The sequence below is a fragment of the Acinonyx jubatus genome, chromosome D1 (genome assembly GCF_027475565.1).
Source record: "Acinonyx jubatus isolate Ajub_Pintada_27869175 chromosome D1, VMU_Ajub_asm_v1.0, whole genome shotgun sequence".
In the NCBI taxonomy this organism is placed as follows: domain Eukaryota; kingdom Metazoa; phylum Chordata; class Mammalia; order Carnivora; family Felidae; genus Acinonyx; species Acinonyx jubatus.
In genome coordinates this window covers 32018044-32034230 of record NC_069390.1, presented here as the reverse complement: position 1 = coordinate 32034230, position 16187 = coordinate 32018044, and the positions used below count along the sequence as shown (strand labels likewise).

Sequence of the window (16187 nt, the reverse complement as noted above, 5' to 3'; positions counted from 1 at the left end):
ACATCTTCAGCATGATTCCCCAGTTAAGCTATTTCTTGTATGCATTTCATTTTTGGAATAATTTTCTTGCCATTAAATTAAAAAAAATCCTCCAAATTATTCTAGCCACCATTTTTTTTACCTGATTAAATATTCTGTTGTGTTTTTAAATGGCATCATTTGGAACAGACAAATCATACTTTGAGGAAAGGGCACATTGTTAAGTTTGTTAAAAGCTATAATGGACATCTTGAATCTTTTCTTAGGGTTAAAAAAAATCTCTCTGCTAGCAGTTAATAAATGTTAATAAGATTTTTTTCAAAATAGTGGCTACAGTATTGCAGTGTTAATTGCATTACTCAGTGAAAAAAATGCAGTGAGTCATATTTTATAGTTGTTACTTATGCAATTTGGAGAACTTTTCAGGCCCTTGATAAAGAATGTGGGGACTCCAGACCTGATAAAATGAGTCTAGAAAGACCATTTCCTTTCTTTAATAGGGTTTAGAAAATTTGCAATTAAGAATAGACTAAAACAACTTGAAATTGTGTTATGAATTCATACTCTTTTCAGACTCAATAGGACCTCAACAAGATCAGTAATTTCAATTGTTCCCAACCTTCACAAAACTGAGGATCCCTTTTGCTATTCCTTTTTACCAGCTTTTCTCTACCACATGAACCTAGTGTTTAAGGGGGAAAAATGTGTTTTTCTACTAAGTATAAATAAAATGTACTTCCCTATTTTATTAGTGAAACACATATGTAATTACTAAACAGCTTCTGTTCAGTGTAAAACAACTTGTGTTACCATGATGGATCAAAGTAATTCCAGAAAAAAAAGACAGTTATGTGATATTTAAGTTAGCCTCCTCCACAGATGGGCCAAATAAAAACAGAAATTTTAACTACATTAAGAAGCCAAAGCAAGTTGGTAGGCTCTCCAGGATTAGATGTCCATGTTTATTAACTGCAGATTGATAAGTGTGCTCATGGCTCATGGCTCAAAAGTGCCTGATTCCTTTGTAAATAAAAGCCAACTGATAATTTAAAAACAACAAAGGTGAAGTACTAAATGCTTGAGTTGAAGGTTTTTCACACCTCTCCCTGGAATATCCTTCACCTCTTCTGTCAATTAAATCCTTTCATAATCATCAAATGTTTTTGAGTTTTGTACATGAGAATGTATATTGCTTTCTTCTACAAGATGGAGCCTAATTGACTAAGGATCCAAGCTGCTGCACTATGAAGTTTCTCCCTGTGTTTGCACTGAGGCTGTGCCTACTATGGGCTGCTTCTCACCAGTAACTGAGTGAGGTAGGATAGTAATGCAGTCCTGTTCCTGGGAAACAGGGGAATGCTTTGGCTCAAGGACTCATAAATGGTTTTACTGAACCTTCCCACCAACTTTCCTTACCTTTCCTTCACTCAGCGTCAGATGTATGTCACAACCAAATGACTCTCCCAGACTTCGGCTTCCTCCCAGTTCCCTTTCGTGCAGGCATTTCTCTTAATAAACTTGGACATTTAATCCTGTCTTCGCACCTGTTTCTCAGAAGACTTGGACTAATACATTAACTCAGATCATTTTTTTCAGTTTTTCAAACTGTACATGTATATAATACTCTGCAAAAGAAAGCAAAGAAAATGGCCCTGTATAATTTGGCCTCACCTCATTACCCTGGCTGCTTCTACCATCTCTAGGCTCCAGATATACCCAGCTCACTACAAGTACCCAGGACCCTGCAATTTGAAAATGCTATCCCCTTGCCTAAAATGACTTCCTCTCTAGTTAAACGGCAATGTTTACAAGACCACTTGTGAGTCATCTCCTTTGATCAGCCTTTCCTGACATCTATAAACAGAATTCAGAGCGTGTCCTCCTCTTTCATCCATACTTGACTTAGCTTGCATGATCTTGGCACTTTTGAAGACAGGCCGGTTGTTTTTTTTAGAATGTCTTGCAGTATAGATTCATCCAGTGTTTCTTCATTATTGGATATATAACCATTATTATACCCGTTGTGTATTTTTGGCCAGACTGTCTCACTGTAGTCTCTTCATTATATTTTATCAGTTGCACATTATGGCTATTTGTTCCATTACTAGTATTGTTCATTTTGACCACTTTATCAAGACCAGGTTTATCTACTTTTTGTTCCATCTGTAACTAACAAGTACTTTGTAAGAGTATTCTTTGAAACCATGTAAAATTTTCATTCCTTGTCTCATTTTCACCTACCTGTTTTAGTATCCACTGAAATTTCTTGCCTGGGCTAATTATTACTATGCATTTTGCCAAATGGTAATTTTCTAAAAACCATTATTCCTTCTACGTTTCATTGAAGGCTTTCCACTCTATGGAGGAACTTTCTCTTCTATCCATCTATTTAGTCATTCATTTATTTATATCAGTGGGGTACTAGTTAAATCACCGAGTTACAGTTTGTTATATCATTCTTTAAAGGCTCCAATTGTCCTTTATTTGGCCAGTTAGAGCCCCCTCAAGTTTACTTCTGTGTTCTTTTGACATGCCCCTATCCTTCTTTGAGCATTTCCTTACTTTCTGTTACCAAAGATGATCCAGGTTCATCGTGTTCTTTTCCAGCCCCAGCCCTGGATTCAGTCATTTCTTCAAAGAGCCCTGGTTCATTTAGCATTTGACACCAAGAGCATGAGGTATTCGTTACTACTAAGATGCCACTGCTCCCAAGCCTTTCCAGCAGATAGCTAGGAACTAAACACATGTTTACATCTATATTTATTTCTTTATCTGTAATGGAAACTTAGCTCACTCTGGTACATCCAATTCCAACCCAATGGCAGCTGCATTTATTCTAGCTTTATCTTTTTCTGTATTTGTAGTTCTTTATCCAATAGTGAGAAACCTGACTCTTATTGTTCTTGATGTATTTATTTATTTGCTCAACCTCCCTGGAGGTAGCCAATTTTCTGATACTGCTGGGCCACCACCCTCTTTGCAAATACACCTGTCCCATGCTATGTTTGGCTTCCTCTGCATAGGCCAGCAGCCTTCCTTGTCAGACTCAACTCATGGCTATTGAACAACAGAAAGAAAAATGCTAACAAATATTTTTTTTTGAAAAAAGGAAAGAAACAAAGGGGAAGGGGAGAGGGAGAGATATAGCTGCTAGTGTTTTTTATACTTTTTTTCTCTTTTAAAAAGGGAGCAGCTTTAGGCGTAGAGCCTTCTATAAGGAATAGTATCTATCTAGAAGTTAATAACACACTTTTTGTTTTAATTGTGAATGTATTTAAGTTACCCAGTCTATTTCTTTTCTTTAAATATATTTTTAATTGAGGAAAAAGTTACATACTTTAATCAGCACAGTTCTTAGGCATATATTTCAATGCTTTAACATATATATATATATATATATATATATATATATATATATATAATCACATTGAGATGTAGAACACTTACATCTCCCTAGAAGATCCCAGTCAATTTCCATCCCCTGTAGGCATTGAGTTTTGTGATTTATATCAGGATTGGTTTTGCTTCTTTGTAAATATTTTTAAGTAAAGTGTTGATGAAAAAAATAAAATATAAATGATAAAGATTATAAAAGGAGTAGGGAGGGGATAGCACAGAAGGTGTTATAGCCACAATGGTTTGTTTCATGGACATCTTGCAGAGTTTTTCTCTTGCCCTTAGAAATGTTTCTCTGCTACACTGAAGATAGCCACCAATATTAGGCTAATGGATACAAGCTCTAACCTTCCCTCTCTACTCCCTTCATATGTACTCATTTTTCCAAGCATTTACTATATACCTACTGTGTGCTCCAGGAGCTAAAGACAAGTAAGGAGCAATGCCTTCATTCAAAATAAAGATGATCACCATAACCTGGTCCAAGGAATTGTTTACAAATATGGCCACAAATTTGTCATATACTCTGGGTCTGGAGTTCTTTCTTGTCCAGCAAGAAAGCGGGACGCAGGGTTAAAAATGTGACAGATTTTTCTTCTCCTAATGTCCAGGAGAAGACAAGAGCCCTGATTAAGGATACTTGCTCCGTTTTTATTAGGATCAGAAAGCTTACAAACATGGTGATGGAAGTGCACAAAGAGGCAATGAAACAATATTAACTCATGGGCGTGAGGGAAAGGGGTTTTTGAAGGTATATGATGTTAAGGGTTTGGGTTAATACAAAACAAAATCCTGACTCCTGGTGGAAGTTTGTTTACAGCAGAGTGAGGCACCACCTGTGTTTACCTAAACTGGTCTAGGGGACAAGAAAGACAGCACGCTACCTCAGGGTCAAAAAGGCACCTTTCTTTTGTTAATTAGCTCCGCTTTGGGCAACTTTGCCCCGCAGAGGTATATAACCCTATTAACCTGTTCACCTAATTTGGTCCTTCCTTCCTGTGGAAGCAGCTTTCTGCTATACTACTAAAAGGAGGGAGGGGTGTTTCTGCCCTGAATACCTAACCTTATTTACCTTGTATACCTTTGTTCTATATTGGGGCATTTGCCCTGCCTTATCTATACTGGGGCCTTTGCCCCACCCTCTCTATACCTATTTACCTAACCTAGTTTACCCAAACTTGGACGTGAACATCCTATGGCTTTCTAATTCTTTATGCCTTGTTAACCCATCAGTGCAGGCTCAGGGAATTCCTAAACTTATTCCCCACACAAATGATTGTTTCTAATTTATGGATTATGGCCAAAATTCACAAATCTACAGATGTGCAAATTGACCATTTCAGAGGCACTGGAAAGAAATGAGAAAAACAAGGGAAGAGCAAAGAGGGTAGATTTCCTATTTAACAATTTGTATGTGGTTTTTAATAAATAAAAGTAGTTTTATTATAGAATTACATCTGGCATTAAAAAAATAAAAGGCCACCCGTAATCTACAATTTAAGCCTATTAAACACTGAATCAACCCAAGTTGGCTGAAACAGTTGCCCCTTTCATGGTAAAATCCATCTAGAAAGAAAATTACTTGGTTTGAAGATTTTTGGAGAAAAGCCTGGTCTTTCTAAATGGTGATCGCTCCTTTTGCTCTACATGTTTTTGCCTTTATATCTTTTTATTGTTCAGCATCTGACCCAAGTTGGGGAATTCTTTTTGTACTTCAGTTAGCACATTGATAAAAGTATAAATATAGAACACAAAGTGATGTTGTCAAACAATCAACAGGTATTCATTCACTGCCTGGGCACTGTCCCTAAGGAGCTTTGCTCTATTTAAGAAAATAAATCACAATTAAAATTTTTAACTTTAAATTTTGAGATGTAGGAATTATAAACCTCCTTATATACATTCCCTACCCTAACTATTAAAATAGGCCATTGGTAACCAAGCAACTCTTAATTACAAAGATTACCCGCTCTCCCATATCCTACCTGAATTTGAGAAGTTTAGCCAACCTGGAAAATGCAATGAGCTCCATTAGTTTCTCCTTACAGACAGTGTGGAAGTAGCAGAAGAAATCTCTCTTACTTGTTAAACCTAATGGAATTTGAAGCAGACTACTTAAAGTATGAATTCAGAAACAATCATTCATCAACACAAATAAATAAGCAACATGAACATTTCAAGTCCTTTGCCCCACTTCTCTATGAGAGTATCTGCCTTACTAGCAAGTCAGTGTGATGATATGTGTGTGTGAGAGAGCATTTCATAAACCATGGCCTACAGTCCAGGTGTAAGGGAGTATATAGTCTTCATCAGTCTATACAGGTTGCTAAGCCATAGTATGACAGTGTGTGTCCTTGTATTTGAATATCATTAAGTATAAACTTAAGGCAGTTTAATATGACAGAGCAGTATTACCCAGTCACATATCATGTTTCAGTTAGGCATAACAGGAAATTTATAACTAAGCAAAATCATCATAGGCAGGACTTAGAGGTCTTCAAAGAAGATGGCTAACGATTAAGAAACCTCTTAAGCCAAAACTTGAGAGGGACTAAGTTTTATAAGCTCTGCTGGAAGGTTCATTTCACCTGGAGCCATGAAGCTAGTCACTTATTCTCTCGGCTTTGATTTCCCTCAAAAGGATTTCATGGTTGTAAGAATGAAAATGGCTCTGTAGATGAAAATTGAGAGTCAGTGTATATGGTATAGATAATGTAATTTTTGTAATGTAATTTATTATTCTCTCTACATTAGGTCTACTTCCTTTCTTTGCAAATTGAGCTTGAGAATCTGAACTCATAGAGATGTCCCTAGACCCAGCCTGCACTTCTTCACAGCACAGGTGAGAAATGCTGTCTGACCTTTCTGCTGGGAGGACAGAATGTTTAGGTAAAAATGGCTGACCAATGAACCAGCCTACATGGCTCTCTCACTTTGGTGCTCTCACAGGAACATAATGGGGTGAGGTGAGAATATGGAGAATGGGATATCAGAGGAGCAAAGAAATGGCTATCCCCTTTCCCACTCTAATCTATAGATTTATTGTGCAATGCCAAACTAGAAAAGAGAGGAACCTAAATTTGAGGATAGATGTTGTTTTAGATTGATTTTAATATTTGAAAATAACAGTTTTATTAATATCCAGAAGTGGCCAAAAAAGTTAACAAATTGGCCTAAGAGGACAGAGAAAAAAAATCTTGTAGAATGGTTTGAGGGCAGCAGTGGAAATAAAAAATAAAACTGATTAAACTCCATCTTCCTTAGATAGCTTATCCAACAAACAAAATAAGAAAGGTCAGGGCAGTAAACATTGCTACTCACACAGAGACATAGAGCTTAAGGAAAATCAGTGAGTGGCACTATAATTGGGTGCATTTTTTTCTATTTGACAAAACTTATTTTAAAATCAGTATTGAACTTCTAACTTTTAACCCCTTCATGTATATTGTATGTCAACGTATGCTGCCAACTAAAGGGTATTAGGAACCACAATGGAAGAGAGTAGGAAGCATGAATAGGAATTGGGTGTGATCTTGGGGTTGAACACAGATTTTACAATCATTTATACAGAAGTAGTTGAGAGGTCTTTGTCTGCCTATCCCCAAACCTGTTTTCCGTTATCAACTTTGGATGGAAGTATTCATATAATTTCATCCCTCATTCACTGTTTTAAAGTTGTCTCTCTTGAAATTTGAAAAATTCTTATTTTTAAATAGATTTTTTAATTTTCTGGGCCCCATCAATACAAAGGCCTGGAAACAAAAATTATATTTGAAGAATTTTATTTATGCAGCAATTTGGAACTATTTTGTAGGTTAATAGTAGCTCTCCAAGGCTAGGCTTCCTTGTCTTTGGAGGAAAGCCACCATTCAGTTGGTTAAATTCTATTGGTAGAAAAGACATTAATCCTTAACTGGTTTGTGGAAAGATCAAACAAATATATATATTTGCTTATATATATTATATATTATATACGTATATATATACAATGTGGCCTCCAGCACCTACTGCCACCATGATTTAGATTCTCCCTACCTTCAAAACTTTATCTCATAATACCTTTTTCCTTCACTCACTACCCTCCTAGCACACTAACTGCCTTTCTCTTCCTCAAAAACACCAAGCTGTTTCCCACCTCAAGGCCTTTGCATGTATTCTTCTCTCTACTTGTAATTTTATACTTACAGTTCTTTGCTCCTTCTCACCTTTCAGGACCCAGCTCAGATGTCACCGTCTTAGTGAGGTCTTTCCCTGCCTTCTATCTAAAGTTGCCTCTGTGGATTTTTGGTATCTCATAACCCTGCTTATATGTCTCTCTCATAACACTTTTTACAATCTGTAATTATTTTGCTTATGTGTGTATTTACTTTGTTGTTTTCTGTCTCCTTCCACTGGATTCCAAGCTCTTTGAAAAACCTTGACAATATTATTTACTGCAGAGCCCAAGATAGCTAATACAGTGTCTGACTTGCAGTAGACACTTAATAAATGCTTGTTGAATGAATAACCTGAGCCCTTTGTATATGAAAGTCTATTTAAAATTTTAAATAATGAAAAAGTAAAAAAAATGTATATATATAAAGTTTCTGCTCTTTCTCATAAGAAATTACTTGGGCATATTTATGAAGTCTTAAAGAAGAGGTAGGAGAAAGCTCTCTCTACAGGAAAGGTTTGAAAGGCCAGGGTTTGTTTAGAAGGAAAGCCAAACCAGGAGCTCTGGCTGGGTGGACAATGGCCTGGCATCTTCTGACTCCAAAAGTGGCTTCTGTCAAAGCAGTGGCATAAGTTCTATTTTGGCAGAACATTTTCAGACCAGCTGAACCATGCCAAATCAAAGGCCTGGGAACAAAAATATCATTTGAATGACGTCATTTTGTAGAGCAATCTGGAATGATTTTACAGGTTAATACCAGTTTCTTTAGGTATTTAGAGCTAACCCACCTTCAAATTAATCAGAGACCCAGATGGTATCCTGGCTGAACCAAGGTGTTCTCCTGAGTAGAAGAGGCATCACCTGGCATGTTTGTGGTTGACACAGACCCAGGTGTGCTGGCCTCAGGGCTCATTTATTGAAGAGATTGGGCACATTCAGCTCCATACTTGAGCCTGACACCATGGATGTGTCCAGAACCTCACGGGTGCTAATAACAACCTGGTTCACTGCACACAGAACATTTCTCTTTTCATTTCCTGCTCCTAATAGGCAAAACTTTTGCTTTTAACTTTGGAAGGAGTGTGTCACTTGTAGGACAGGTAGCATAAACTGAAGGACTACAGACTTTGGATTTACACGTGGTTCTCTGGTTACCTCTTACAAAGTCTAGGGTCTTGGCAAAATTACTTAACCTGAATGAGCTTCAGTTTCCTTTTCCATAAATGGAGAATATATAACCAAATAGAATATCTTGGGGAATTCCATGAGACTGTGTGTGTGTGCATGTGTTTGACACATAAATATTCCCTTCCCTTCTCATCTCTTTTTTCTTTCCCACCTAGTTTACATATAAAAGAAAGTTTCTCTCTGGTTACCAGGAGAAACAACACTGGATAGTAGCCTTAGATTTACATCTCAGGATTTCCTGTCTGGCTATACAGACTCTCTGGATCTTCATTACTTTATCTTTCAAATAATCACAGTAATACTTCTACTTCATAAGAGCATTGTGAGGATTACATGAATTTATGTGCCTGATTCATGGTAAGTAGTCAATACCAATCAGCTCGGTTATCAGCCTCTACCTTTACTAACTACCCTAGAATGACTGAGAGGTTTAATGAAAGAAAACCACAAATTAGGACTAAGTGGTTTAATCACCGGACCTAGTCCAAAGAAGTCTTCATTTTATTAGGCATTGCCTTTGAGTTTAGTACATCTTCTGTCTAAGACACTGGTCACTTTTTATAGTGATTCAAAAGGAATCAACCAGCAAAGAAAGGAAGAATAATATACATATGTCAGGTATAGTAGGTAGATTTTTTGTTCTGTGACCTTATCTCTTTCTGGTTTTACACCCATGAATATGTTGTTACATGACAGAATTACACAAATGTAATTAAAGTTACTAATCAGTGGATTTTAAGATAGGGAGATTACATGATCCCTTTAAAGCAGAAGAGGAAATCTGAGATATTCAAAATACAAGGAGGATGCTATGTGCTTTTGTTGGCTTGAAAATAAAAGGGACCATGTGTCAAGGCAATGGGAACATCAACCCACCATGGAACAACCACAAGTAACTGAATTCTGTCAACAACCAGTTAGCCTGGATGTGAATCTTGGGCTGCAAAAGGCTGAGAACTGATTTTAGCCTTGTGAGGCCCTAAGCAATCATGTCATATTATACTTCCTACTGAAACTGTAAGGGTAATAAAAGGTGTTGTTTTAAGCCACTAAGTTTGTGCTAATTTGTTACAGAATCAGTAAAAAGCACTATACCAGGCTTGCAACTTTGACTGAAGCATGAAGTATAAAAATGAAAAATTAATTAGGGAAGAAGTGCCTCATGCTAAAAGCAGTACTTTGGATCTGAAATAGAAAAAGAAAGTACACGTAGAATCTCAGAGATCTAAATTTTGAAACTTCAGTTAATCTTTCCTACTGCCTCCCCTGGATTCCTTCAGCACCATTATGTGGTTTCATTGTAGTACTTTTTGGTGTCTTGTGATTACCTATTTATGTGACCATCTCTGCAAAATAGTAGTGTCTTTAAGGGAAGGAACTATGTGATTTACCTTTGTATCTCCCAAACTTAGCATAGAACCTGACATTGTGGAGACACGTGAGATGTGTTTGTTAGATGAAATAATGAGTGAATATGTAAGAGAATTAGTGAACTATTGACACTGAGACCCAAACAGTCAAAGTATTTGTTGGGATAGCATTGTAAATTTTGGTTTTAAATTTATATATATAAGAAATTATTATTTGTTCTGCTTTGCAACTCATAAAAAACTGTACCCATCATGCTCTTTGACAAACTGATTTAACTAAAAGAACAACTATTAAATTTCCAGAATCAGTTACCCTCCTAACTGAAGCAACTTTAATTATATGAGTGATTTTTATAGAGAGTAACATCCACACCCTATTAATACCAGTTCTCTGGAGTGATTTCTGAGAGGTGCAGTTCTTTCACCTTGATCCCTATCTCCATTTACCTGCTTGATCCAAAAGTAAATTTGACTCAAGATGGTCTTAAAAGACATAGAAAAGAAACTCACCCCTCAGGAGAGAGTGCCTGATCACTGGAGTCATGGGAGCTGGAAGAGACATTAAGAGGGTGTTTTGCCTCTAAGGGAATATCTAAACCACATCATTAAAGCTTCTCTTCTTTTTTTTTTTCTTAATGTTTATTTATTTATTTTTGACAGAATGAGAAAGAAAGCATGTGCAGAAGCAGGGAAGGGGCAGAGAGGGTGGTATTGAGAATCCCAAGCAGGCTCTGCTCTGCCAGCACTGAGCCTGACAAGGGGCTCAAATTCACAAACTGTGAGATCATGTGCCAAGCCAAAATCAAGAGTTGGACAGTCAACCAACTGAGCCACCCAGGAGCTCCTAAATCTTCTTTTTTAAGATTTCCAGGGATATAGTCACCATGACATCTTTTCATGTCCAGAGATACATTCTTTCACTTGCTATCTTCATTCTGTTTGAACTGCTCCTCCAGGTCACAAGCATGAGATGAACTTACCAGCCATATTTCCATTGTATAATCCAACCACCTCACCTACCATCCCACTTCACTCCCTAGGCAAGGCTGATTGGAACTGGGCTGAAAACATGATTCAGGATGAACCAAGCAGATTATTTAGCCTAATCCTTCTCATGAGAATTGGTATTTGGAACTGAGAAGCAGCTGATAGTTTGTATTGTAACCATACAATGTAAACTCATAAGATGTTGGATGGCCACTTTCCCCTGGAGAACAAGAGAAATGGAGAAAGCCAATCTGTAGACTCAGGCATGATGTGGAAGAGGAACACTGCCTGGGATCCAGAAGGCTTTCCAGAATCTGTGAGGCCTGGCATCTTTCAGGATCTGTAAGGCATCTCTTTATCCTTAAAATATATCCACCCCCCAAAAAAACAAAAACAAAAACAAAAATGTTTCTTTACTTATACCAACTAGATTTGGTTTCTGTTGCCTCCTAATGAGGAATTCTAATAAATACACTACCAGAACCGTATCCTCTTTTAAAGCACATCTTTCCTTCCTGGACAGGGGGAGGAGAGCATAAAGAATCCTATGATATTGCTATTTCACTTAGTAAATATTTACTTAATGCTTATAACATGCCAGAAAATATGATCAAACCATAGTATTGGCTCCCAAGAGGTTGGGATACTGGAGCTTGTCTATTTCTTCCCAACACAGAATTCCTCTAATGAGTACTTTTTGCTCTAGAGCTCCTCATTGGATTGGAGAAGACTGTTCAAGGCTCTCCCTGCCTAATTCTGTTTCCTCTCGCTGTTATCTTTGACAAACATTATTCCAATAAACTGATTACACTCATAACTCCATCTCAATGTCAGTTTCCTGGAAGACCCAGCCAATGCAGATGACTTTCAAAGAGAAATGGAGAGAGCATTTTTATTTACTCAATAAGTATGTATTGATGATCAATAATGGCCAAGTGATATGCTAAACACCAGCTGTATCCATGAACAAGATAAACAAGATTCCTTTTCTTATGGCTACAGTCAAATAGGAATAGTATTAAACAAATAAATTACACAAAACACTGGACCCACCAAATAATTGAGCAAAGAATCACAATGGTGATATTAAGAAAAATATAAGAAAAGAGTAGAGAGAACGCTAGGTGGGGAATATTAAATATCAGAGTATGTTGGGTCTCAGTGAAGTAATAAAACCTATTATTTTCTATGCTAATCATATTCCTCCTTTAGGACTCTGAGTCTGGAAACTGTGGAATTCCTTTCACAAGAATAGAATATGGAAGACTTCAATTGGCATTATTTTATGTGAAAAATATGTGGAGGATTGGACAAAAAAGCAGAATGTTAACTTGACACCATTTGGAATCTTGTGTTAAGTTCTGGAGTCCTTTAAAGAAAATTTTAGGTAGGACAAAAGCAAACCAGACTCCATGGAGGCCATACAGATGGAAAGAAGTCCTTGATTCATACAACAAAAGGGCTTGGGGATGTTCATCCAGAACCAGATGAAACTAGAATGAGTCATTGTATTCATGTTTAGATAAAGGACTGCCCTATGTAATTAAAAGGAAACAACAACAAAAACAAACTCAGACCAATTAGTTTGAATTTCTCCTGAGGGTAGGAATAGGAGCAATGAGTAGAAACAATACAGAAGTAGATTATAATTTAGTGTTAAAAAAATCATGAAAATTCAATTTCTGAAGGCTAAGACTATTTATCAGTTGAATTAGTTCATTCATGAAGTGGTAGTCCCTTCACTCTTGAAGGTGAAACTCCTGTAGTGAGGCTTCCTGTGAATGGTATTCTGATACTGGGTTTTCAAACATTGGAAAATGTATGGCTATAGAGTGTCTAGAGGGGCCTGGAAGACAATTCTGTATCATTCAGGGCTCCATATAAGATAAGTGAGGGGAGGACTAAATTGAGCTGCATGCTCTGCTGATCTATAATCAAATACAAATTTTCCAAAAACACTATGTCAGAGCGAGATGGTAAAATAGGCATCCCAGACTTCATTCCTCACAGAGACACTGACTTAACAACAATATACCAAAAAGCCTTCATGAGAATTCAGAAATTTAGTTAAGACAACACAGTACCTCAAACAAGTGCAAAACCAGAAAACTTGCACTGAAATGGGAAAGAAAAGCCATTGCATTTTACCTGTGGTAGTCCTTTCCCCAAGCTGACACAGCTTAATGCATTTGGGATAAAGTGCCCACTTTTTTCTAAGAAGGAAAAGGGAAATGTGGAACGTGTGCCTAACATTCTGGCTTTTTGGGGGACTGCGTGAGGGACAGGCAATGTCTTACCTAACTCACAGTGCTGATAGAGAACTGGCATATTTGGATATGTGGGGGCCTCTGAGAAAAAAGAGCTCAATGGTTCATTGTAACTCGAGCAAACCTGCAGTGTACGCACATACCTCAGAAGGAGAAAGAGATTATGAGCCCATACACCAGAGGGAGAGAGAGATTATGAGCTCCAGAAAAAGAAACCAGCAAACCCCTCTAATTCAGAAATGGCATATACAAGCCCAGAAAAGATGCCTTCTTAGAAAAGACTTGAGAGGCCAGAATCTCTAGCCAAGTTGATTGGGAAAGATCTTTCTCTGTATGTATCCAGTTCATAAGAACAGGAAAGGTGGCTGTTTTGTTGAATGCCCAGATCCTAGCAAAAAATAAAAAGGCCCTAAAATAAAAATACCAAAAAAAAAAAATGACTGAAAAAAAATAACAAGGCATATGAAAATATAAGGAAACATAGCCCTATCAAAGAAACAAAATAAATCTCCAAAAACTGATCCAAAAGAAATGGAATTTGATGACTTATCTATTAAAGAATTCAAAGTAATTATCTCAAAAAACTCAATGAACTTCAAGAGAACACAGACAACTAAACAAAATCAGGAAGATGATGAATGACAAAAACATTCATCAACAAAGAAATAGAAACTTTGGAAAAAAGAACCAAACAAAAATTCTGGAGTAGAAGAATATAGTAACTAAATTAAAAAATTCACTAGAGGAATTCAACAACAGACTTTATCAAACAGAGGAATCACAAACTCAAGACAGATCATTTGAAATTATCAACTCAGAGGAAGAAACAAACAAAAAAGGAAAGAAGAAAAATGAAGAAAGCCAAAGGAACTTGTGGAACACCATCTATGGAACAATATAGTAATTCCCCCTTATCCATGGGGTGTTCCATAGGGTATCTGAACCTTATATATACTATGATTTTTCCTATAACTACATGCTTATGATAGCATTTCATTTATAAATTAGGAATATTAAGAGATTAACAACAATAATAATGAAATAGAATAATTATAACAATATGCCATAATAAAAGTTATGTGAATGTGTTCTATCTCAAAATATTATACTTTACTCATTCTTCTTTTTCTTGTGATGAGGTGAGATGATAAAATGTCTATGTGATGAGATGAAGTGAAGTGAATGATGTAGGCATTGTGGTATAGCATTAGGCTACCACTAACATTCTGATGATACTTCAGAGGAAGGATCAACTGCTTCCAGATTGCAATTGACCACGGGTAAGTGAAGTCACAGAAAGCTAGATTGCAGATAAAGGGGGACTACTATATATGCATTACAGGAGTCCCAGAAGGAGAAGAGAGAGAAAAGGTGACAGAGAGCTTATCTGAGGAAATAATGGTTGAAGAAGCTCAAAGAGCTCTAACTAGGAGGAATCTAACAAGGCCTAAACTGAGACACATTAAAATCAAATTGTTAAAACTCAAAGACAAAAAGAGAATCTTGAAAGTATCATGAGAAGAGCAACTTGTCACACACAAGTGAGCTCTCATTAGATTTTTAGCAGATATATCAGCCAGAAGGAAAATGTGGAGATGTATTCAAAGTGATGAAAGAAAAAAAACAAAAACAAAACAAAACAAAACAAAAAACTACCAACTAAGAAAACTCTATCTCACAAAACTGTTCTTCAAAAATGAGGAAGGGACACCTGGGTGGCTCAATCAGTTGGGCGTCTGACTCGGCTTAGGTCATGATTCTCGGTTCATGGGTTCAAGCCCCACATCTGGCTCTGTGTTGATAGCTCGGAGCCTGAAGCCTGCTTCGGATTCTCCATCTCCCTCTCTCTCTCTGTCCCTCTCCTGTTCGCACTCTGTGTGTATCTCTCTCTCTGTCTCAAAAATAAATTTAAAAAATGCTTAAAAGGAGGGATAATAAAGACCTAGCCATGTAAACAACACCTGGGGGAGTTCATTAGCATTAGACCTGCCTTAGAAGAAGTGCTAAGTGGACTCCTTCAGGTTGAAACAAAAGGAAGCTAACAGCAATATGATTAGCATATGAAATCATAAATCTATGGTAAACAAACACAGAATGCTTTAATGGTGGTGCATAAATCATATTTGATTCTGGCAAAGAATTTAAAATATAAAATTGTAACAAATAACTATAAAACTATATTAATGCATACAAAATATAAAAACATGTCATTTATGACATTGACAAACTAGGAAGGACATGTAAGGAGTAGAGTTTTTGTATATAATTGAAGTTGGTAACAGTTTAAAATAGATTGTTAGAACTATAAGATTTTTTTTTTAATTTTTTTTTAACGTTTACTCATTTTTGAGACAGAGAGAGACAGAGCATGAATGAGGGAAGGTCAGAGAGAGAGGGAGACACAGAATCTGAAACAGGCTCCAGGCTCTGAGCTGTCAGCACAGAACCTGACGCGGGGATCAAACTCACCACGAGATCATGACCTGAGCCGAAGTCGGACGCCCAACTGACTGGGCCACCCAGGCGCCCCAGAACTATAAGATGTTTCATGTAATCCCCATAGTAACCATGCAAACACATAAAACCTATAGAAGATACACAAAAGAAAATCAGAAAGGAATTAAAGCAGATTACCACACACAAAAAAACCAATAAAACATAAGGAAGGAAGAGAAGAAAGGAAGGATAAAATAACTATAAGACATGTAGGAAATAGTGAACAATATGTCAATAGTAAATCCTTCCTTTAAATTTAAATGGATTAAATTCTTCAATCCAAGACACAGAGTGGCTGAATAGATCAAGAATATGAGATCCAACTATAACGTATCTATAAGAGACCCATTT

General features: G+C 36.8%; 1 protein-coding gene across 1 annotated transcript in view; it reads left to right on the top strand.

Moving 5' to 3' along the window:
- Positions 1-10582, top strand: part of METTL15 (methyltransferase like 15) — a 215244-nt gene extending 204662 nt beyond the window's left edge. Inside the window, exon 9 of the mRNA XM_053203357.1 lies at positions 6130-10582. Within this exon, the coding sequence (XP_053059332.1) occupies positions 6130-6155 (26 nt within the window). The 3' untranslated portion in view covers positions 6156-10582. The remainder of the gene's footprint in view (positions 1-6129) is intronic.
- Positions 10583-16187: the final 5605 nt, after the last annotated feature.